At 41.6% G+C, this 23781-nt stretch overlaps 1 protein-coding gene across 1 annotated transcript in view; it reads left to right on the top strand.

Annotated features, from left to right (window-relative positions):
* TMEFF1 (transmembrane protein with EGF like and two follistatin like domains 1) overlaps positions 1-23781 on the top strand; it is a 294551-nt gene that overhangs the window by 201094 nt on the left and 69676 nt on the right. Inside the window, exon 5 of the mRNA XM_073630825.1 lies at positions 5842-5938. Coding sequence (XP_073486926.1) covers positions 5842-5938 — 97 coding nt within the window. The remainder of the gene's footprint in view (positions 1-5841; positions 5939-23781) is intronic.

Genomic DNA, 23781 nt, shown 5'->3' with positions numbered 1-23781 from the left:
ATCTCTTTCACATGATTTTTTTTTTTTAAAATGAAAAGACTGTCCATCACTTTTAGCTTGGTTTTTGCAAATGGCTGCAGGTGGAGGGTGCTATCCACAGAAGCAGCAGGTCTTTAATCATTAAAATGGAGATTTAAACATGTCATGTATGTATGTATATCTATGCATCGTGAGTTATTACAGATGAGTGTTTCTGAACAAAGAAAATCTGCTGTACTGGATGGAAATTATTTTGAGTCTAGTTAAGATGCAAAAACCCATATGATAAGAAATATAAACCAGGGGGCCATTATAGTTATATGTAATCACTAAGAATGGCAAGATTATTACATTTCATTTTATCAGGTAATACAGTAGATTATATTCTCTCTCTCTCTCTCTATATATATATCTATATATATATATATATATAGATATATCTATATATATATATATGGTGAGCGTAATGGCTTTCTCTCAGAAGACCACATCTCAGCTGTAGTAAAAAGCAACTTACATGCCGCATGCCATGGCATGTAAGGAAATAACAGTGAAAACAGATATCATTGCTCTTTGTAGTTTAGGGTGGCTCCCTGTAGTCCTTATTATCTTTGTTAAAAAGCATATCGATATACTGTATTTGCAATACCAATATATTTTTTTCAAAATGTAAAGTACATTATGCAACTGACCTATAGAGACTAGCTCAACCGTGCCTGAGGATATATCAGGGGATGCCTGTATCAATAAATCTACACAAGGTGCACATGTGTGTCCATGTGAAATAGGGTCCTTTCACACTGGGGCGGTTTGCAGGCGCTATTGCGCTAATAATAGCGCCTGCAAACCGACCCGAAAGTGCCGCTGCTTTCATCCCAGTGTGAAAGCCCCGAGGGCTTTCACACTGGGGCGATGCGCTGGCAGGACGGTAAAAAAAGTCCTGCTAGCAGCATCTTCGGAGCGGTGAAGGAGCGGAGTGTATACCGCTCCTTCACCGCTCCTGCCCATTGAAATCAATGGGACGGCGCGGCTATACCGCCGGCAAAGCGCCTCTGCAGAGGCGCTTTGCGGTGGCTTTTAACCATTTCTCGACCGCTAGCAGGGGGTAAAAACACCCCGCTAGCGGCCGCATACCGATGGTAAAGCGCCGCTTACAATAGCGGCGCTTTACCGCCGACGCCCGCCCCAGTGTGAAAGGGCCCATACACACATACCTGAATTTTAAACACTATCTTTACAACTGGAGCACACATTCCCCACATCAAAGAGCAGAAAACCAAGGATTTCTACAGTATATCATTTGCATTCAGACCCCTTTCACACTGAGGCACTTTTCAGGCGCTTTCACGCTAAAAAAAGCGCATTAAAAGCTCAAGAAAACCTATTTCCATTAAAATCAATGAATGCTTGATTTTAGGCCGGTGAAAAAACACCCCTCTCCATTGAAATGAATGGAAAGCTCTTCAAAAGCACCTGAAAAGCTCTTCAAAAGCACGCAGTGTTTTACTGGCAGTTTAGAAGCGCCTCAGTGATAAAAGGGCCTTAGTCTACTTTCACACTGTGGCGTTGGGGGCGTAGGCAGTGAAGCGCCGCTATTTTTAGCGGAGCTTTACCGTCGTTTTTGCGGCCCCTTTCAGCCACTAATGGAGCACTTTTAACCCCCGCTAACGGCCGAAAAAGGGTTAAATGCGCCCGCAAAGTGCCGCTGCAGCACTGCTTTGCCAGCACTTCAGTGGCGCTGGCTATTGATTTCAATGGGCAGGGGCACTTTAGGAGCGGTGTATACACCACTCCTACAGCGCCTCAAAGATGAGGCTTGCAGGACTTTTTTGGCATCCTGCCAGCGCACCGCTGGTAGTGAGAGGAGAGGCTCTTTACAGGCGCTATTTTTAGTGCTATACCGCCTGTAAAGCACCTCAGTGTGAAAGCAGCCTAATGCCCCGTAAAAAAAATGTTCGATGGGAGCTTGTTGTTGGAAATTCCGACCATGTGTAGGCTCCATCGGGCATTTTCCATCGGAATTTCCGCCACACAAAATTTGAGAGCTGGTTCTCAAATTTTTCGACAACAAAATCCGTTGTCGTAATTTCCAATGGTGTGTACACAATTCCGACGCACAAAGGTTCACGCATACTTGGAATCAAGCAGAAGAGCCGCACTGACTATTGAACTTAATTTTTCTCGGCTCGTCGTACGTGTTGTACGTCACCGCATTCTTGACGTTTGGAATTTCTGACAAGATTTGTGTGACCATGTGTATGCAAGACAAGTTTGAGCCAACATCCATGGGAAAAAATCCATGGATTTTGTTGTCGGAATGTCCGATCGTGTGTACGCGGCATTAGTATTTTTTGCTAATTATTGTTTTTTTGTTTTTTTTTTAATTTTAGATATGGAAATATGTCAATACAATGAGTTAAAAAAAATTAATCCCCAGCATCCCCAATGTAATTTTCTAATTAGCCTGCATAATCATACTGCTTATAAAATAGAGGAAATAACAATATTTATAATAATATATTTTACAGCATTTTATGGTGCAATAAACTTGTCAAGTTTGTGATTGTACATAATAAAAACCTGCTATGTCCCTTAAAATATAGCTATGTGATCAAGGAGCAATACATTCAATTTGTAATGTGGTTTCTTATTAATCTAATAACATAGAATAAGAAAATAAAAACATATATCAACTGGAGCTCTTAATAAAGAGAAGCTGTAGATTTTTTTATTATATTTTTTTATTTATGGTGGTTAGTGCTAAACAATAAAACATTTTAACAGTTTCAATACTGGGCACTTTCACCCCCTTTCCTGCCCAGGCCAGTTTTCAGCTTTCAGCGCTGTAGTAACATTTTGAATGACAATTGCGTGGTCATGCAACACTGTACATTTTTATGTTTTTTTCCCCACAAACAGAGCTTACTTTTGGAGGTATGTAATCACCACTGGGTTTTTTTTTTTTTTTTTTGTTGAATAAACTAAAAAAAAAATTTACGATAATCGTTCTTCATAACTTTAGGCCAAAATGTATTCTGCTACATTTCTTTGGCGAAAGAAACCCCCAAACTGTGTTTATTATTTAATCTGTAGGAAAGTCCACATACTATGGTATATATATGAAAATCGATCAATCCTGATGTACTGCTGGCGATCTCATTTCTTAAGGCCTGAAAATGCCAGAACAGTACAAATATCCCCCAAATTATCTCTTTTTGGAAAGTAGACAGCCCAACATAAGAGGCATGGCAAGTTTTTTTTGAAGATGTAATTTTTTATTTTTTTACATACTGTCACCAGTGCAGTACAGCATCATCGTATAACTGGTGTGGTGGTGATCAGGGACACTGACTGGTGACAGTATGTAAAAAAAAAAAAAAATATATATATATATATATAGAGATAGAGATAGAGATAGAGATAGAGATAGAGATAGAGATAGAGATAGAGATAGAGATAGAGATAGAGATAGAGATAGAGATAGAGATAGAGATAGAGATAGAGATAGAGATAGAGATAGAGATAGAGATAGAGATAGAGATAGAGATAGAGATAGAGATAGAGATAGAGATAGAGATAGAGATAGAGATAGAGATAGAGATAGAGATAGAGATAGAGATAGAGATAGAGATAGAGATAGAGATAGAGATAGAGATAGAGATAGAGATAGAGATAGAGATAGAGATAGAGATAGAGATATATGTATTTATATATATATTTTTGTATTACATTTTTTTTCTTTTTTAATACACTGTGAATAGAGCAATACAGTGTTAACATTTTTTACACATTATGATTGCTTATAATAATTAATTTCATTAGTAAAAGCAACCATTTTTACAGAATGAAACTGATTCATTCAGTGAGTATTGTTGTGATTAGCTGTGATTGAACACAGCTAATCACATGGTACAGATGGGCTATGATTGACCCTGTCCCATTGTTCACAACTGTCATGTGATCTGCTGTACAGTACAGTACCTATGGACACAGCTGGTGACAGATTGAGCCCACAGTGCAGCCACAGGCTGCAAGCAAGGCGCATTCCGGGAGGGCGTCAAATGACGTCCACCTGGAACTACGAAAGACATGCCAGGCCTTAATTTTGCTATAGGCCTAGGCGGAAAATGTAAAATATGTTTATGCTATTTCTTCGTACCAAATGCTATGCATATTAATATTTCATATTTACCGCTTGCAACCAGCAGGTGGTGTGTTGTTAAAGTTCTATGCTTGGTGCCTAAAGTAGACCTGAATTGGTCAGAAGAGGGGACACAGCCCCTCCACCTCCTTTGCTAGCAAAAAGTGCAAATGTTTTAATTAGTAGGTTCATATAGCCTGCTAGAAAGTATGAAGATAGTGTAGAGCTTTTGTATTAGAATTCCCAGCATGCATTTTTAAACAGAATGGAATAGATGCTAATTTTTATAACTGTTTGTTTGCAAAACCTAGGATAATATAAAAATATATGAAACTTATGCATATCATGTTGTCAGTTTCTCAGTGGTTAGCAGGACTGGGATCCTTGGCTCCCCGCTCCCTGCTTCCTGGCTCCCCTATGATGTTTGCATTTTCTCCATATGCTTGAGTGGGTTGGTCACCTCCAACACTCCAATAAACATGCTGGTAGGGGATTGGCCTTTGTATGTGTGTGCATTGATGGATGCATGTGAGATAGGGTCCTTAGATTGTAAGCTCCTGGAGGGCAGGGACTAATGTGAATATACAGTATGTAAATGTGCTGTGAAATTGTTGATACTACATAAATGTTTATAAAGAAATCAAATTAAGAGACATTAGAGCTTTCCATTCTGTTTCTGTTTCTGTTTTTTTTTTTTTTTTTGTGCTGTCTGCATTCTGGTGGGGAGATTTCCCTTCACTTCATGTCCCAGAGACACATGAAGATGTGCAAGGAAATCTCTCCAAAATGAGGGACAGTTTTTAATATAACAGATGTCCACAGAAGGTTTCCCTTCTGTTCCTGTTCCAGTGACAACCTTAAAGTGTTACTAAAGGTACATTTTTGTTAAAAATAAAATAACAAACATGCTATACTCACCTTATACCAATGCACGGAGCGGCCCCGCTCCTCCTCTACTTAGGTCACCCCGATGGTGATCTTGGCTCCTCCTCTTCTTCATGTGTCCCCATAGCAAGCCGTTGCTATGGGAACACACAATGTCTGCTCACTCCTGAGTTGTGTATTTTTGGAGCTGCACTCCATAGACACAAACACTGTGGGGCTTAGCCCCCCCCCCCCCCCCCCACACACTTCCTTCTCACTGCATTTGATTGACTGTTCAAGGCCCTGTGTGAAGAGAAAGAGATAGAAGAAAAAATGCAGTTGTGCACATCGCTGGATCTTTTCTCCTCTCTCTTCTGCTTCACACAGGGTAGGGGGAGGACAGAGAAATATAAAACAATGCAATAAATGCATTAAGGTATTAAGTATCACTTTTAATTATTGGACATTTCATCATGTTCTGTCCCAGCCTTCCTCAGGACAGATAGGAAGGGTTAGGGCCCGAATACACCACTTTATTGCAGGAACACACAATGTGCATTGGTACACTGTAGTGCTATTCACTGTAAATTTTGACCTAATGTCCCCTATAAATAAATATTAGCGTTAGGTCTGTTTTTCTGCAATTGAATTGTTTCTCAATATCCAGAATCAGAAATTAGTTTGGCAACACAAACTCTGAGTGCTCCATTTTGACCCCAGTGTGTATATAGCCTTTGACTAACTCTTTTGTTTTTTTCTTTTCACTGTTCATGAAAGTGCTCAAGTGATATTTATGTGCTTTCATTTAGTAAATCTGTACATGAGCTCACACTGAACTAGTAACTATTTATTTGCAGAATATGAAGGATCTGGAACTGAGGTTCACAGGAAACATCCGAGGTGTGGAGTCTGCAAATATGGTGCTGAGTGTGACGAAGATGCTGAAGACATAGGGTAAGGAAGAGGTGTCATGAGATCATGGTCTGCTCACTTTCACTGTACAAATATCATACCTTTTGTTTACTTAAATGCAAATCCTATGTGCTTCTAAACCATCAGCAATGCTTAGTCACCCACAGTTGTTTTATGACTATAACAACAACATGTTTACTTTACAGCATGCTGGAGAATAAGTGTGAAACATAAAGCAGATTGCTGCTTCCTAACTGCAGTGTTACAGTAATATTTGTACGTTTCTGTAAAAAAGTGTGTTATTATGATAATATTATAAAATATAAATGAGACGAGGCCTATTGTCTCTTTATACAACAAGCGCTTTAGGAGAAATAAACTTATCTAAGACCAATGTATATTCTACCAGCCAAACTGAATGGCAACAGCTGCTGCCTAAAAAATCTTTCCTAAATGGAAGAAATCAGTAATAAACATCAAAAAAGAAGTCTGATGGACTCGAGAAGCGCTTATGAGTATGATTGTTCATAAACCATGAGCAGTCAATATAGTTCATTCGTTCATTCGTTGAAATCCATAAAATCAATATAATCAGCACAATAATTGATAAAAAATGAAAAAACGGGAAAGTCCTTTTGGAAAAACCCCCTTTGGAAGGAAACAGTCTTCTAAAACAAACTTTTCAAAGAGAACAGCTGTTACCAAAAAAAGAGTCCAAAAACCACACGTGCTCGGATAAAGGGGGGGGGGTGTAAGAAAACCCACTCTTAGTGACACTCTTACCAGACAAGAGCTTGATCTTAGCGTGTATGTCATCCAAATCGGTGGAAATCCAAGCCGAGATCCTCCTTCCCTTGTCCAAAACAGAACCGCACTCAGGTCATTCAGTTATATAGGCAATGAAAGAGAAGGATCGGACATAGCGTAATCTTGTTTATATAGATTTTATTATAAAAAAACACAGAAGGAAGAGGGGAAAGCACCCCCCTTCCAGATGTACACTTACAAGATTGTGCAAATAAAATAACGATGTTCACAAAAGCACATCAGAAAAACACAGGTACCGCAGTGTCTCCTACTGCCCTCTACAGATAACTTCCATGGGGATCGGAGCTGTCTTTCCCTGAGTTTACTGATGGGTCTATGTATGTCGTATGGCTCCACCCTGGAGGGAACACAAAAAAAAAACAGCAAAAAAACTAATGCAGCTACCACATCTAATGATTGGTATGCTGCAATAAAATACATTTTTGGGTTTAGGTTTTAGAACGCTTTAAAGCCGGGTTCACACTATTGCAAATTGGAATGTGGGATCCCTGCATCCAATTCGCAATAGCAAGAGAATGTGACCGGCTCACTATGTAGCCGGTTCACATATCGTATCTCCAATGGGGCTCCGGTGCAAATTTGTACAGGAGCCCTGTGCGTCTTTTGGTCCGTTTCATGTCCGAATTCAGCCAAAAATTCAGGCTGAAATCAGACCTGAAATGGTGAACCAGGACGCACAGGACCCTTGCTGGGAGCCGCATCGGCATCCAGTGTGAGCCCAGCCTCAATGTTTCATATACTACTTTTCACTTTATAAACATACTAAGCCTATTCTTTATTGTATTAAAATTACTTATTTAGTTCTTATTTATCTGTTTTTCTTCAATTTATTCATGTGCTGCAAGAAGTATACATGTTTTATTGTGTTTTACAGTGAGTGTCAACATTTGTATCTGCTTTGCAGAAGATAATGGGCCTGATTTACTAAAGAAAATATGCATATGCTATCGCATTCATGTCTCTGCAAACTCGAGAGAACACACAGTATTGCCTTCACACATGATACACATGTAGTTGCACACAATTATGATAGCATGCAAGCACCTAATTTACTACTACAGCAGGTGGTGACTTCACTACAATAACATTTTTATTTTTATCTATTTATTTTCTAAATGGCTATTTGAAAATCCTCAAATAGCAGCAGGAGGCATGCATATTTTATGCAATTTGCAATCATAAAAACATATACTTATGCTGCCTTGTTTGTTGCTTTAACTTGAAAGTGTATGCTGTGACCCTAGATTTTTCTACTTTTATAACAATAATTGTAATAACAATACAAACAATGGTTGTTCTTTGCAAAACCAAAATAAGCTTACTTTAATTGTTAGCTCCTTTCATGTTGTGAGTTCTGCCTGTCTGCTGGTCATCACTTTCCACTACTTCCTGGATCCCCTGCATGCTTTGCAGCTTCCCCTCTGCTTTTCACTTTACATTTATAAGGACTACATATCCCATGGTATCATGCTGCCTGCAAGCTGTGATTTATATGCTGACTCCACCTCCTGACAATCCTCTTATGAGGGCATGGAGGAGGGAGGGAGAGGGGAGCGTCATTTACCACTGTGTATACCCCCACATGTGTGACTCTATATTCACATATGGGCTGCACAGATAATAAAAAGGAGGAAATTAACAGCTTAGAAGGGAACTGAAATTGGAGCATGCTCAATAAATGTCAATTGCTGGTCTACACAATCCTAAAGCTGAAGCGTGGACACAGACAAGGAGGAAGGAACAGTGAACAGCAGGATCAACCAGGTTTTTTGCAGTCTACATAAACAAATGCTCTAGTGCAGGGGTCGGCAACCTACGGCCTGTGGGCTGCACCCATCCCACCGCCGCTAAATGTCCAGCCCCTTAGTGCACGTGATGAATTCACGTGCACCCGGCTAGCTGACATTTTAACCCCCAGACGGCTTTCTTGGCATAGCAACCGATGCAGCTAAGAAGCCATTCGGCTGTTATCCCAAGCAGTCCTGCCACCTTTCATGGCTCGCCCAGGCTCTCCCATCCCACCAGGAGGCCTGAGTGACCAGCCAGTGTGTCCACCGGCTGGTGGGAGACCCAGGCAAAGCCGCAATCGGCTTTGATCGGATCTCAGATCTAGTAACCCGGAAGCAATGTCATGACATCACTTCTGGTTTACAGAAGACTTAAAGGTGCCAAATTTTAAAAAACTTGGTGTTTTGAATGCTTTAAAGTGCAAAGGAGGGATTTGGGTTCTTATAGACCCCAGATCCCTTAATAAAGAGTACCCGTCACTGCCTATTACTGTCACAAGGGATGTTTACATTCCTTCTGACAGCAATAAAAGTGATTAGAACTTTTTTTTTTTTTTAATTATTATTTATTTGCGACCACAAATGTAAACAGTACTCAAAATACACATGTGAGGTATCGCTGCAATCATTAGAGCAAGAGCAATAATTCTAGCACAGGACCTCCTCTGTAACTCTAAACTGGTAACCTGTAGAAATTTTTAAATGTCACCTGTGGAGATTTTTAAGTACTGTAGTTTGTCAGTATTCCACGAGTGTGCACAATTTTAAAGCATAACATGGGGGGGCTGTGTAATATAAAGGTGGGGCTGTATGATGTGCAGGGGGGCTGTGTAATATGCAGGGGGCTGTGTAATGTAAAGGGGTCCAGAGGTGCGGGCTGTGTAATGTAAAGGGATCCAGAAGTACGGGGGCTGTGTAATGCAAAGGGGTCCACAAGTGCGGGGGCTGTGTAATGTAAAGGGGTCCAGAATATTATCTCCATTTATTAGCAGGTTAATGCAGCCCTCAATGCATTCACATACATTGAATCCGGCCCTTAAGTGGAAAAAGGTTGCTGACCCCTGTTCTAGTGGATGAGTGAGTATGAACAGCTTGAAATAAAGCATGTATTAACAGTTTTTGATGACTTGGGTTTACTGACACTTTAACTTCTAGTGGGAGTAAAAATAAACCCCAGCATTGGTGGTTAGTGGCAGTAATATTAACCACTTCCCATCTGCCATATAACGGAATGACGTGCACAAAGTGGTTAAGTTATCCTGACTGGACATCATATGACATCCAGTAGGATAAGCCACGATTGCGCGCCCGCGGGGGCACACAGGGTGGTGATCGTTGGTGTGGTGTGTCAGTCTGACACCCTGCATCACCAAGCTCAGTAAAGAGCCTCTGACGTAGGCTCTTTACCATGTGATCAGCTGTGTCCAATCACAGCTGATCACAGCATAAACAGAAAGAGCTATGTATCGGCTTTTCCTCCACTCGCGCTGACAGGCGTGAGTAGAGGAGAGCCGATCGGCTGCTCTCCTGACAAGGGGGGTCTGCGCTAATTGATTATCAGCGCAGCGCCCCTGAGGATGCCCACCCAGGACCACCAGGGATGCCCACTATGGATGTCCACCCAGGGCCACCAGGGATGCCACCCAGGGTTGCCAACCAGTGCCCATTAGAGGTGCCAATCAGTGCCCAGCAGTAATGCCAGCCAGTGCCTCCTCATCAATGCTGCTTATCAGAGCCATCTATCAGTACCACCCATCAGTGCCCATCAGTACTGCCTATCAGTGCCCAACATTGCAGTCAATAATTGTCCATCAGTACCGCCTATCAGTGCCCATCAGTGTGGCCTATGAGTGTCCATCAGTGCCACCTATGAGTGCCGATCAGTGCTGCCTATCAATGCCCATCAGTGCAGCCTCATCAGCCTCTATAAATGAAGGAGAAAAGATTCTTATTTACAAAATTTAATAACAGAAACAAAGGAAAACGTTTTTTTTCAAACTTTTCGGTGTTTTTTTATTTGATTAGCAAAAATAAAAAACCCCAGTGGTGATCAAATACCACCAAAAGAAAGCTCTATATGTGGGAACAAAATGATAAAAAATTTTGTTTGAATTCTCATTCAAAGTGCGACAGCTCTGAAAGCAGAAAATTGGTCTGGGCAGGAAGGGGGGAAAGTGCCCTGTATTGAAGTGGTTAAAGTGGATGTAAACCCTCACATATACCCAGTGAAGTGAACAGCTTCAGATGATACACAGAGATGAAACAAATCCTCCTACTTAAGTTTTACATGTATATCTGCTCTCATCATCTTTATATACTGTTTAGAAAGTTCAGATCGTGTTAGATTTTCTCTTCCTGTTCAACACTGCAGTGAAGTCTGGGCATACAGCCAAGACAGCTGATTGGAGGAAAGGCACGCACACCCTCTTCTCATAGGTAGAGACCTTCAGCTCTGTTCATTGAATCGTTCAAGGCTCTGCTAATCTATTTATAGCATCCTCCCCAACACAAAACTCTGGCTGATTTTATCATATGTGAAAGAGAACTTATCAGAAGTTCTCATGCTGATAACAGAAGAACTGATCAGGAGACAGCTAAGGGACATAGGGCTTTGAAGAGAGATAACAAAACACTGCAGATACAGTATATGTGCCCAGCTCAAATTTCATGAATCGGGTTTACATCCACTTTAAAGCTCCCCCTTTACGGTAGTCAGTTGTTTTCTTTTTCTGATCACTCGCTCCCATGTTATTGCCTCTCTCCTCACTATGTCAGGTTGGGATTATAGTTCTATTGTCGTGAAGAGATCACGCTGCCTGGCAGTACTGTGTTTTTTCCTGTGCCGACTCACAGAGCATTCCAGCACCCAGCAGCCTGCTGCCACTCTGCATTGGTGCCAAATGTCCTGGGTCCTGTGGGACACGGACACTACAGGACAGTGTCCCAGTATTTAGGTTTTGTGCTGCCCTAGGCCTGACTAAACTCGTGCACCCCCTAATTTAAATATGACCCACCCCTTCCTGTCAAGGCCACACCCCTTGCTGTTTAAGAATTTTTAAAGTGGGGGCAATGGGGGGGCGATGGATTCCCTTAATTTGCATAGATTTCCTCTCACTTCCTGTTTGGCTGTGGGGCAGGAAGTGAAGGGAAATCTCTGCAAAGGGACAAGGATGGTAAAAAATAAACTGAAAACTGACAGGAGCTATAACCCTCCCCTATTCTATCCAAAATGAAAAAAGTGGTGCCTATAGTTCTACTTTAAGCACAAATTTCTGATAATTTTATGGAGAGGACTAAGAAGATATAACCATGCCAATGGTGCAGCAGAAAAGATATAGCACAGTGAGGAAGGTTTGTGGTCCAGGATGAGAGGACAGTAAAAATTAGAAGTCGCACCCCCCCCCCCACACACAGTTGCGGAATGCCGTTCGCCCGCATACAGGAAGCAGTGCGGCTGCTTTATGGGGGCGCTAGACTAATTTGCCCTCTCAGCCAAGTCCGCCCCATAGGACTGGTGCTACACTAACAGTGTAGCGCAAGCCGGCGGGGACTCTTTCCGTGCTGCCCCCCTGCAAAGTGCTGCCCTAGACCTGGGCCTTGTCGGCCTATGCCAGGATACAGCGTTGCAGTGTCCCAAATGCTAGTACTGCCCTGCAAGATCCAAGATATTTGAAAACTATGAATAGTCTAATTTTGCAAACATTTCCAAGTGACTGGCTGCCATCTAATGGCGCGTACACACGGATTTTCCGACGGGAAATGTTCGATGGGAGCTTGTTGTCGGAAACTTCGACCGTGTGTAGGCTCCATCAGACATTTTCCGTTGGAATTTCCGACAAACAAAATTTGAGACCTGGATCTCAAATTTTCCGACAACAAAATCCGTTGTCGTAAATTCCGATTGTGTGTACACAATTCCGATGCACAAAGTTCCACGCATGCTCGGAATCAAGCAGAAGAGCTGCACTGGCTATTGAACTTCATTTTTCTTAGCTCGTCGTAGGTGTTGTACGTCACCGCATTCTTGACGTTCGGAATTTCCGACAAGATTTGTGTGACCGTGTGTATGCAAGATAAGTTTGAGCCAACAACCGTCGGGAAAAAAAAACATGGATTTTGTTGTCGGAATGTGCGATTGTGTGTACGTGGCATAACACTTTTATATAGGTAAAATAAGCTACATACATACATGACACATCTTTACATTTGATTACATATTATAATAACAATACAGCATATTGCCCTTAAGTTTGCTGGGCAACAATGAGAAAATATGAAGGTACATTTTCAAAACTAGATGTTATAAATCTATTTCTGAAATACAGTACATATATTCTGCCTTTTGCTATTCTCCAGTGTGTTTGTGGTCTAATAATGAACAAAACACTTTTAAAAATCCATACTTCTGGTCAATGTGTGACATAGAAAACCAGCAGTCTCCATTACATGAAGACATCCCTTTTGTGTCTGGGTGTTGATAGATTTAATGGCAAGCCACTATTAGGTGAGCCACTAATAGATTCTCACTAAAAGCTTTTACTCTTCATAGAGACTACAGATTAAAAGCTGAGGCAAAACATAAGAACCGACTATCATATGTCAGTCTTCATGTCATATTTTCTCTCTTTGACATAAACTGAGTGCCATTAGATGAGTTTATCATTTGATATATAAGAACAGAAGGATGCTGGAAGTCTGTGACACGTCCTAAATATTTCAGACAAGGGTGTCCAGTGTGAGTGGGTTCACTGTACATGGACAAATTTATTTTGAGAAATTGAATGTGGAAAATGTATAAACATGTTAGTCCCCTTTCACACTTGTGTGACTTGTCCTGTGACTTGGGACTGCAAAGTCGCATGACAAGTCTTACCCCATGATTTTAAATGATAACCATTTATATCTGTGCGACTTCAAGTCGCACCGACCTCAAAGTAGTCCCTGTACTACTTTGGTCCAACTTTGATGCGAGTTGAGGTCCACAGACCTCAAGTTTACACAGGCATTCCCTGAAATCGCATCAAAATCGCAGTAGCGAAATCACGGCAAAATCGCACGACTTTGAAGTCGCAGTAATGCGAAAGGGGCCTTACTGAGAAACATTTAAATAGGGCAAATTGCTGGGGCATTTCATGTTCACATGAAGGGTTAAATCTCATAAGCACAGGTGTAAAAAATAAAAAATAAATAAATAATAAAAATAATAAAAGCTAGGTCCAAATCCGTACAGTGTATTGTTTTTTTTATGGATCTGAATGCTGCAGTATATATTGCACACAGCTTTGTTGGGCTCATTAATCAAGCCCTGTGTTCAGCTGTGTAAAATCAAGAATAAAATCCTGTGTCAGTGTTTCTGCATAATTTACTGCACATGTGTATGCATGTAAACGCATATACATGCATAAAGGCTGGGACAGAAAACTGAGATAGAGGAATGGAAGAAGAATTTTATGGATGTTATCATTATGCGTCTAACATATGTAAAGGGAACCCCTTTACTGATCATTGCATATGGTTTTCTGCCAACAATATCCTGCATAGATATCAGTATTTCATTGTGTCTATGTGCATGAGCCCTAATAGTCAAAAGTCTTTGCTTTAGGGTCTGGAATAAGCAGGTGCAGCACTCAATACAGGGAACAGATATATCCAGGCATGGAATCCGAAAACTCGTGCTCTGGCTCAGAGTGTCCTCCACCCACTTGTAGTCAATATAAAAGAGTAAATAAAGCCACAAACTTTGATATCTGTGCTAAAGTCTTTATTGGCTACAACGCATTTCAGTGAGTAGCCTTAATCATAGGCTGGAATCATGAACTTATTTTTCTTGTTCACTAACACATAACAAGGAAATTGGATTTTTATTTCAATAGATAAATAGCTGACTGTTGTTTGCAGAGTTAATAAAGCAAAAATAGCCCATGGGACTTTAAGTGAGGCAAGCATGGGGGACAGCAAAAGTAGAAATAAACATGGTTACATAGTTTATTGAAAACATGAGTAAATACATAGCCATAAAAGCCAAGCTATTGAGGTAGCATAATAACAAATTGCTTAAAAACATTCACATGTGGTGTTATATTGGGTATAAAGAGTTAGACAAGCATCTAAAACTCAAGCCACTGCTCACTTCTTCAGGAGTAGATCTTTGTGTGCAGTGTAGCCAAAAAAAACAAAGTATCAATTGAAGTATATATGAAGTATATATCACAAACAATATCTTTTTGCAAATAGAGGCCCTAAATGAGCCCCATACTTGCAAATCGGCTAAGCCGAGGTTCCAAGAAGTGATCACTCTTGGAACCACGGGAAATGCCTGGCCCAGGAGCTGAAGGAATGGAGCCAACAGCAAACCATCGGGGGAACACTTGGGGGGCAGGTATGGTTCAAAGATGAAAAGGTGTATCCACTGATGTACCTAAATGTTCAGGGTAAACAACTGCAATATAGGTGTATATATATATATATATATATATATATATATATATATATATATATATATATATATATATATATATATATATATATGTAGTCTCATAAATACTACTGTAGCAGACTGTAAATAGTAGTGGATAAATCTACATATTATGCAGAGCAATCCCTCAATACTGTGGACATAAATAGAAGGGAAGAGCTGTGAGTTACAAGGACACGTGCTTAAAATGTAGAGAAAGAATAAAAAAGTGATACCAATAGGAAACCTATGGCATAGGATCAAAACCCATAAAGCATAACCTTAAGTGCAAGGTATAAAAATGTGCATGGGAGTATCCCAGCAAATAGGATACATAGTGTTTACCAGTAAGTATGTCCTCTATGTATGAGATGGAAAGGCAGTGTGAAAAAGGGAAGCCCCATGTCAACCCTCCCATTTAAATCCCCCAGCAGGAGCCGCAGGCTGCACCTCTAACGCCATGTGAGGAGGCTGATGGTGTGAGCGTGAACAGCGCTCACCACCTGGAAAGGAGAAGTGCCCGAATGTCTCCTAGCCGCCTGTGATTGACAAGCCACGCCATACCATGATGACCCTGCTGGAACACGGAAGTCACACAGAAGGCGTGGAGCCACGCGATGACGCCGCTGGAGCTCGGAGATCATGGAGAGGCATGAAGGCATTGCACCGATGTGCAGGTGGCCCCACCCATCTAGCAGAAAGGAGGGGACAGCAAGGGAGGAGGACCTCCCCTTCGCACATCGCAGCTCGCCGGACAGACAGAGACTGCAGCTACCCACAGAGCAAACCACAGCTGGAACCATAGATAGTTGTGAACAAAGAGCGCAATATAATAATAACATGGATGACTAATATATCATCAAATAGCAAGGCTATGTAATGTGGCCCAAAGTAGTAGCAGACCAAGAAGGGGCATATGGGTGTCTTCCACCCTGGTTCAGTACAAGAAAAGAGAAAGTTCTGGTACTACCCGTGACACACTTCCATCCCTAAACAATACAATAAAGCAACAATAGCCCATGGGACTTTGAGTGAGGTGAGCACGGGGGACAGCAAAAGTAGAAAAAAACATGGTTACATAGTTTATTGAAAACATGAGTAAATACATAGACATAAAAGCCAAGAACATTGAGGTAGCATAATGGCAAATTGGTTAAAAACATTCACATGTGTTTTTATATTGGGTATAAAGAGTTATACAAGCATCTAAAACTCAACACGTTTCGCGTGCAACTGTTCGCTTCATCAGGGAAAGATCTTTGTGTGCAGTATATCTAAAAAACAAAGTATCAATTGGAAGTATATATCACAAACAATATATTTTTGCAAATAGAGGCCCTAAATGAGTCCCACACGTACAAATGTTTTCAATAAACTATATAACCATGTTTATTTCTACTTTTGGTGTCCCCCGTGCTCACTGTTGTAATGCTGACTATTACAGTGATTGTGGGATTCCCCAGAGGTCCCTCAGATCTGAAATATCCATACTTATGTAGTACCGTCCCAGGTAGGTTTCTAGGATGATAGGTACATTACTTTATGGCTCCTCTTTAATTACTGGAGCAGCTATTGATTTCTCTGGGCTGTTCTAAATCTCACGGGCTGCAGGTTTGATTATTTCCCCCTGCATTCTGAAGGCTTCCAGAACATAGAGCGCTGGGGGAGTCAAATAGGCAGCATGAATATTTATTGTACTGCATCCAGTCATTGGGGAGGTGTGCTCAGTAGGTGGCTGGTGGGAACATAAATTGTCTTGGATCTGGAGTAGCCCTGGTCTTGTTCTGCTATAGAAGTTCCCATCCTTAGGGGCTGTTGCCCCTGTGAAGCAGTTCTGCCGGAGTCTGCTAATGTTCATAGGGGTCCAGCTATAGAAGAGCTGAGGGTCCTATTCCTAATTACCTTTGGAGCTAATGAAGCAGGTTCACCTAAGGATCTGGTCTGGAGATCTCACAGAAGAGTGCCTGGTGGGGGCTAGAAGGTGTGTAACTGCCCTGGGACATTGTGAGTACTGACCTAAGCTCAAGATACTAGTGACTGTGTGCTGTTCTGCTTTTGGGGTGCCAGCGGTAGCTCTCTCTGAGACCTCCTGTAAGCAGAGGAATTAGTTTGGCTGTAATATAGAGGGAAACACACTGCGTGGTATTGTAAATGAAGTAACTTTAATTGCCGGATAAGCAGCAGTGGAAAATGCCTTTTACATATGTGGAGTAAACAGTTCTCTTGTTAGCAAATAAGGCACAGCTTCACAGTCCATTCACCAAAGATACAGAATGCAGCTCAGTAAACTGGCACTGTAGTTTATTATTCCTCTATTCAGGCACATCAGTGGTATACAAGGCACATATTGATTACTTGCCATAGGCCGGTGTCCATAAGCAGGTTCCACCGATGCAGCAGAGATGATTTAACAGGAGGATACACTTTCTCAGACGATCTTCTATCACATGCACAGCAGCAGTGCTGATAGGCAGGACTCCTGAGGATCCCTGTTCTGTCCCTGCAGGCTGAAACACTCTCCCTGTGTAAGGCCTAGTTTTCCCTCACAAGCAGTGCATCTTTCCCTCACTAATTTCACACAAAATGGTCGTTGGGCTCTCTTTTATATCAAAGCTAACAGAAAATGGTGGACAAAATCTGGAGAGAACTTAGTACCAATCAGAACATGAGGCTTCCCCAAGATGGCTGCTGGAGACAAGTTCAGAGAACAGTTACAGCCTCAACATGATTTCACAAAACAGCAGGAAAACACAAACACATTCTGAATATAACATGATATTTCTGCATGAGAAATTAAGTATGATACAATTGTAGTCCCATTTCTCCTCTCAGCCAGCAAGACTGTCCTGTCACAGTTAACTGTATGTGAGGAGGATACCTACACTCCTGTTACAAGTCAGCTTCTTTGGAATATTCCATACCACCCCTACCCCTCTCCTGTTATAAGTTCTACAAGCAATAAATCATAAACAAACATCCCCCAGACCAGCGGTGGCAAACCTATGAGCACACCAGCTATACCGGGAAGCCGTTGCCACTGTCTGTGCTCGCTAATCCTCCCTCCCCCCAGCACGATGAAGCTGTGAGAGTGAGAGGTGCAGCGGCGCTGTGACAAGGGGAGAAGCAAGCGCGGGCTGTCAGTGTATTTCGCCCGCTCGCCCCCCTTCTTCTATCAAGAAGCACTGGACAGGGACAGAGCGGCACTTGCAGAGATCACTGCCCGCTCTGATTCCTCCTGCCTTCCCATTGGCTGCAGCCAGGGACCAATGAGAAGACAGGACGAGGGCACCATGGGACATGTAGTCTCGGAAGACTATGGGTCCATTTTAATGTCCAGCCCAGCATCGCCACCCGGAGAGAGAGGGGGGTCATTACTACAAGGGAGAGAGACTGGAGCAGCACGCTGTAAACCAGGGGACAGAGCGGCTGTGAGGATACTGCCCCAGCAGTACCAGTTGTGGGTGTCACCATGGGCAACCGAGAGTGAGAGGACATCTGTTCGGAGGAAGCTTTGCTGTGTCGCTGGGATTGGTGAGAGGCCCTTGCAGCCATTATTTGTGGCTGTTACTAATTGCAGTGTTGGCACTTTGAAAAAAATTATTTGGTTTTGTGTCGCAGTTTGGGCACTCTGGCTCAAAAAGGTTCACCATCACTGCCCTAGACTGTTTAATGGAGCCAGAGTGATTGGAATGTTGCCTGTGTGATTGGTAGCCTCTTCACTGCTTGGGTAAGAACCAGTTAAAATCAGCGGCTCCCACAGGGGTAGCGCTACACTTACATTGGTTAAACTTGGAAAAGGGCACCTGAAACAGAGTGCAAAGAAACAGAAGCCACAAGTGATAAGGTCTTGTGCAGTATTCTGCACATACAGTATACCAACACATTATAATTATGCACATACCACCTATTCTTGGTATTGTATTTATGAAAAGTTGATTATTTTATTCAACTCACTTCTTTCTGCAGATGTAAACTTCCAGCATAGATTGTTCTTCAGCTATTTTTTAATTAAAAAAAAACTTTTTTGACATACAGGGAGGAGAGGGGTTTTTGTGTGTATTAGTTAAGATGCAGAGTTATGCAATTTTTAGAGTACCTACTCTATGTTAATTAAAAGAAAAAAAAATGTGTATATTTGCGAGCAGCAGAAATTGATGCGTCTTTAATCAATCTGGGTTTTATAAATGCCCCCTTTTTCTGAAAAAACACTAAGACCCCTTTCACACTGAGGCGCTTTACAGGCGCTATAGCGTTAAAAATAGCTCCTGCAAAGCGCTCTGAATCAGCGGCTCCATTCACTCCAGTGTGAAAGCCCGAGGGCTTTCACACTGGAGCGGTGCGCTGGCAGGGCGTCAGAAAAAGTCCTGCCATTAACTTCTTTGGAGCGCATTAGGAGTGGTGAACTCACCGCTCCTAAGACGCCCCTGCCCATTGAAATCAATGGGCAGCGCCGCCGGCAAAGCGCCGCTGTAGCAGCGCTTTGCAGGCGGTTTTAACCCATTTTCGGCTGCTAGCGTAGGTTAAAAGCACCGCAGAAACTACGGTAAAGCGCCGCTAAAAAAAGCCCAGGGAGGCTCAGTGTGAAAGGGCTCTAAATAAATTTGGCAGCATTGTTGTTTGTAACACATCAATATATGGTTTCAATCTAAATGTTTACCCCATCATGCATCAAAATAGTTTTTTTACTCATTATTTTGCTTAATGAGTAGAATATTGGGGCAGCTGCCATTAACTTATCTGCCTATTCTAGACTGTGATAACCGAAATAAGTCTACTGTACCTCACATATTGTCTGCAGGGAAAACATTAAGGATGTAGCCTTTACCGCAGTTCTTTGCTAACATGATAGACAGCAATAATGTTAGTAATAATGAGAACTTTCAGTTCAGTCAGTGGCTTCAGACTGGTTGAAGACACATGAGACTGTCAAAGCAGCATCCCACAGCTTTCGAAGTAATTGAATCATGTCCACAATGTGTGCAAAATGAGATATTAAAATATGGTAGTCATTCTTCAGACAGATCAGTCATTGTTATGTGTAGCTAAAGCCATAGATGTGAATGTCACATAAAAATAAAAGTTGCCTCTGCACATGTGTTAAAAACAGGCCTAACTGACATAGAAGGTAAGAACATAACATCTGCACTTACATGTCTCTTATTTCAGCACTGTGTGCAGTGCAACCATTAACTGCATAGGCCTGCTGCTTGTTCTGCTTCTCACTCTGCTATTCTCACTCCATTTGTATTGTCACGTACTTTAAAAATGCATTGTAATCAGTTTCTGTGATTTCAAGCAGGACATAATCTAGCAGTCGCCCACACAAGGTTTGGAATAAGAGCCTTAAGCTTAAAGTCTAACATAACCTCCTGAACTTCGCCATTTACTTTTATCTCCCTATGCTTTAAAGTCCAAAATTAGATGTACAGGGAAGGTTTTATTATACTGAGAACAGCTCTGCAGTATTAAATAAAATCATCGCCATTGAAAGAGTAGCATGTTCCAATACACTAAAGATTATACAGTACTTGTCATGGTCACCACAAGATCTATTCCTCAATACTTTTTATTGCTTGTTAGAAGTAATTATATAAATCGAAAACCTTTAATTGGATCTTTAAATGATATTATACCTAATAAGAAATAGTTGGTGATTAGGATTTAACTAGCACAGCCACTGTAGTTATATAAACCGTAATGTTAACCCCCCAAATACATCTATGATACACAAAGAATTAACAGTGATAGAATAGAAAACACAGGGTCAGTCTGACACATCACACATTTCACAATGCTGGGCCTAATAGAGGGTGGGGTTGGAGTTGGGGTAGGGTGGACGGGGGTTTGTGGAGGGAAGAGGGGGCAGTGAGAGAAGAGGAAGAAAAAAGGAGGGGAAAAAGCATGAACAGAGAAGAAAAACGTGATCTGAGATCTGGTATGTAATGTCCCTAGTGGTCCATAGAGCTCAGGCTCTTCCCAAGTCAGAGGTCACAAGGTATAGGCCTGCTGCTATCCCAAGGTCTGCAGTCCAGTCTAATGGACAGTAGGGGATTATCTAACTAGCAACTATCAATCATGTAATTAGCAGAGAAGGTTTAATCAATCCTTTAAAACCAAGTGTCGCAAAATTGCTACTCCTTATGTTTGGAGGAGGCAAGGATGTCTTCCATGGTATAAATGTCATTAATTTTGCATAACCAGACCCTCATAGGCAGTGGAAGCAGCTTTAGCTGCATTTAGTAAATGAATTGTAAGTGAGCGTTTATAGCATTTGGATGAGAGGGGAGCCAGATGAAGCAGGTAGGCTGTTGGGTCGTTCCCCATTTGTACATCAGTAAATTTAAACACCAGGCCACAGACCCATGACCAAAAAGATTGCAGAACCAGGCAGCTCCAAAACATGTAGATAGGTGCTTTCCTGAGTAAGACATCTCCAACACATGGGTGAGGATTGTGGGAAAATCTTGTGAAGGGACATGGGGACGCTGTACCAATGTGTTCAAATTTTTAAACCAGTTATCTGGATAAAACTGGAGATAGATGCAGCATAAGTGAAATTAAAGGTGCAATCTTTTTGTCAGTCTGAAAATCCAGAGAGGCTGGCAACTTAGATAAGATATAGATGACCCATGTCTAGATAGTGAGGCAGAAGTACAAAGCTTGTAAGGGGAGGCAGTGGAGAAGAAAGTTTCCATAAGCTCATTAGAAAGGTACTTTTTTTTTTTTGCAGGACTCTCGACTAATTTTATAGTTTGGCCCTGGCAGCTGGGGTTTATCTTTGCTCACAATCCAGAATAGGGCAGTTTGGTATTCACGCATAGCATGTTATGGATTACTTAATTATGCTTTGAAAAGGAATTGCTATAAAACAAAAAGAAATATGCTTGCATAATGAGGCAGGTAAAAGAAAAACTAGAAAAGGTCACATAAGCGTTAGCTTGGAAAAAATTAAAGCTGTTCAGAACAAATGTGGAACCTTTCAGGTCAGTAAGTCTTGGATTCATTCACATAAAACTTCTGTATTTGGGAAAGTCACACACTCATGCAGAGGTAAACTTTGTTGCAACTAAGATTGGCGTTTATGAGAGTACAGCCTTCCACTTGTTTGGGAGGCTATACATAGTACCTGTGACTCCCCAGGTGCAGGAATGAACTGAGAAATGTATAAAAAATACCTATAAATGTGGGTGTACATGAACCCTTAAAGGTGTTCCTTATCATATGGGCTGTTTTCTTAAGTTTGGGCAATTCAGACTAAACAAATGATCTTAATTGCCTAAAAAAGGTTCCCTTTAGTGAAAATGAATAGCAAAATGACTAGTTATAAGCAAATCTTAACTTTTTCTCATTTCGTATTGCATCCCCAGCCTTCCTATAGGTCCTTTAATGTGATGGGTAGCCTCAATGATTCATTTAAGCACAACTGGAAGTAATAAAACAAGCATGTCTTTTTTTCAGCAGGCAGTACATCAAGGGGTCAGGTGTTGAATTGCATACTAGTTTATTTGCCAGTGTACGTAACCTGTACTGGCAGGGGCATGCTGGGTTGATGATGTCACAGGGGGCGGGGTCACCTGGTGACAGCACTCTGTGGCCCTGCCCCTTCGTTTATTTAGTGGTGGGAGGTGGCGGAGCTGTCAGACTGGGAGCCTTTCGTCAGATATGGACCTTTTTTTTGTCCGGTCGGCGGCCAGCGTTCATTCTGATTGCTACAACGGGAGATCATTTTTTTTATTATTTTTTTTTTTTATTAAGGATTTGTCAAAAACCTCCTTGTGTTTATTTACACTTTTTTTGGGAATGAGTAGGTGTATCCCCTACTCATTCACATAGGGGGCTTCCATATTCTGATAAGTCACATCCCCACAACCACCAGGCCAGAGTTGTGGGGAAGAGGCTCTTGTCCACATCAACATGGGGGAGACCTCCTACCCCAAAGCACCCCACCGCCCATGTTGAGGGCATGTGGCCTGGTATGGTTCATGTGGGGGGGGGGCTGCTTAGACACATTTAACCCCTCACTACTGGCTCCAGACGGCCCCTTAAAGTATAACTAAAAGCAAAGCTTTTTTTTTTCATTTTGGATAGCGCAGGGGAGGGTTATAACCCCAGTAAGTGTTTTGTTTTTTGGCATCTGTGTTTCGTTAGGGAGATTTCCTATGTCCCATAGCCAAAACTCCAAGTGAGAAGAAATCCCTTCAAAATGTGGGAATCCTGTTTTCTTTTTTTTTTTTGGCATCTGTGTCTCATTAGGGAGATTACCCTTCACTTCCTGTCCCATAGCCAAAACTGAAAGTGAGGAAAAATCCCTCCAAAATGTGGGAATCCCGGTTTGCCACCAGGGTGACCAGAACTAGTGTCCCTAATGGAACATTCTCCCTCTATTATTGTTCTGATGTCAATTTTCTGATGAGATTTTCTTTTACTTTCACTTTCGATGATAATATTTAACAGGACAAATAGATAAATAGAGAAGATGAATCTCTCTAATGGAGACAAAGACAGCAATAAACACTGACAGAAATTCTTATCCCTCTCAACTCTAGCCAAAACTAGAAAAAAAATGTTGCCTTTAGTTACACTTTAGGAACTTGTAAAGCTGAAGGTGTTACATGGGCTTTCCAATCATGTTACATAGTTACATAGTTACATAGTAGGTGAGGTTGAAAAAAGACACAAGTCCATCAAGTCCAACCTATGTGTGTGATTATGTGTCAGTATTGCATTGTATATCCCTGTATGTTGTGGTCATTCAGGTGCTCATCTAATAGTTTCTTGAAGCTATCAATGCTCCCCGCTGAGACCACCGCCTGTGG

Source organism: Aquarana catesbeiana, linkage group LG05 (assembly GCF_042186555.1).
Source record: "Aquarana catesbeiana isolate 2022-GZ linkage group LG05, ASM4218655v1, whole genome shotgun sequence".
Lineage (NCBI taxonomy): Eukaryota > Metazoa > Chordata > Amphibia > Anura > Ranidae > Aquarana > Aquarana catesbeiana.
Note: the sequence above shows the minus strand (reverse complement) of the source record. Positions and strands in the feature narration are given on the sequence as shown.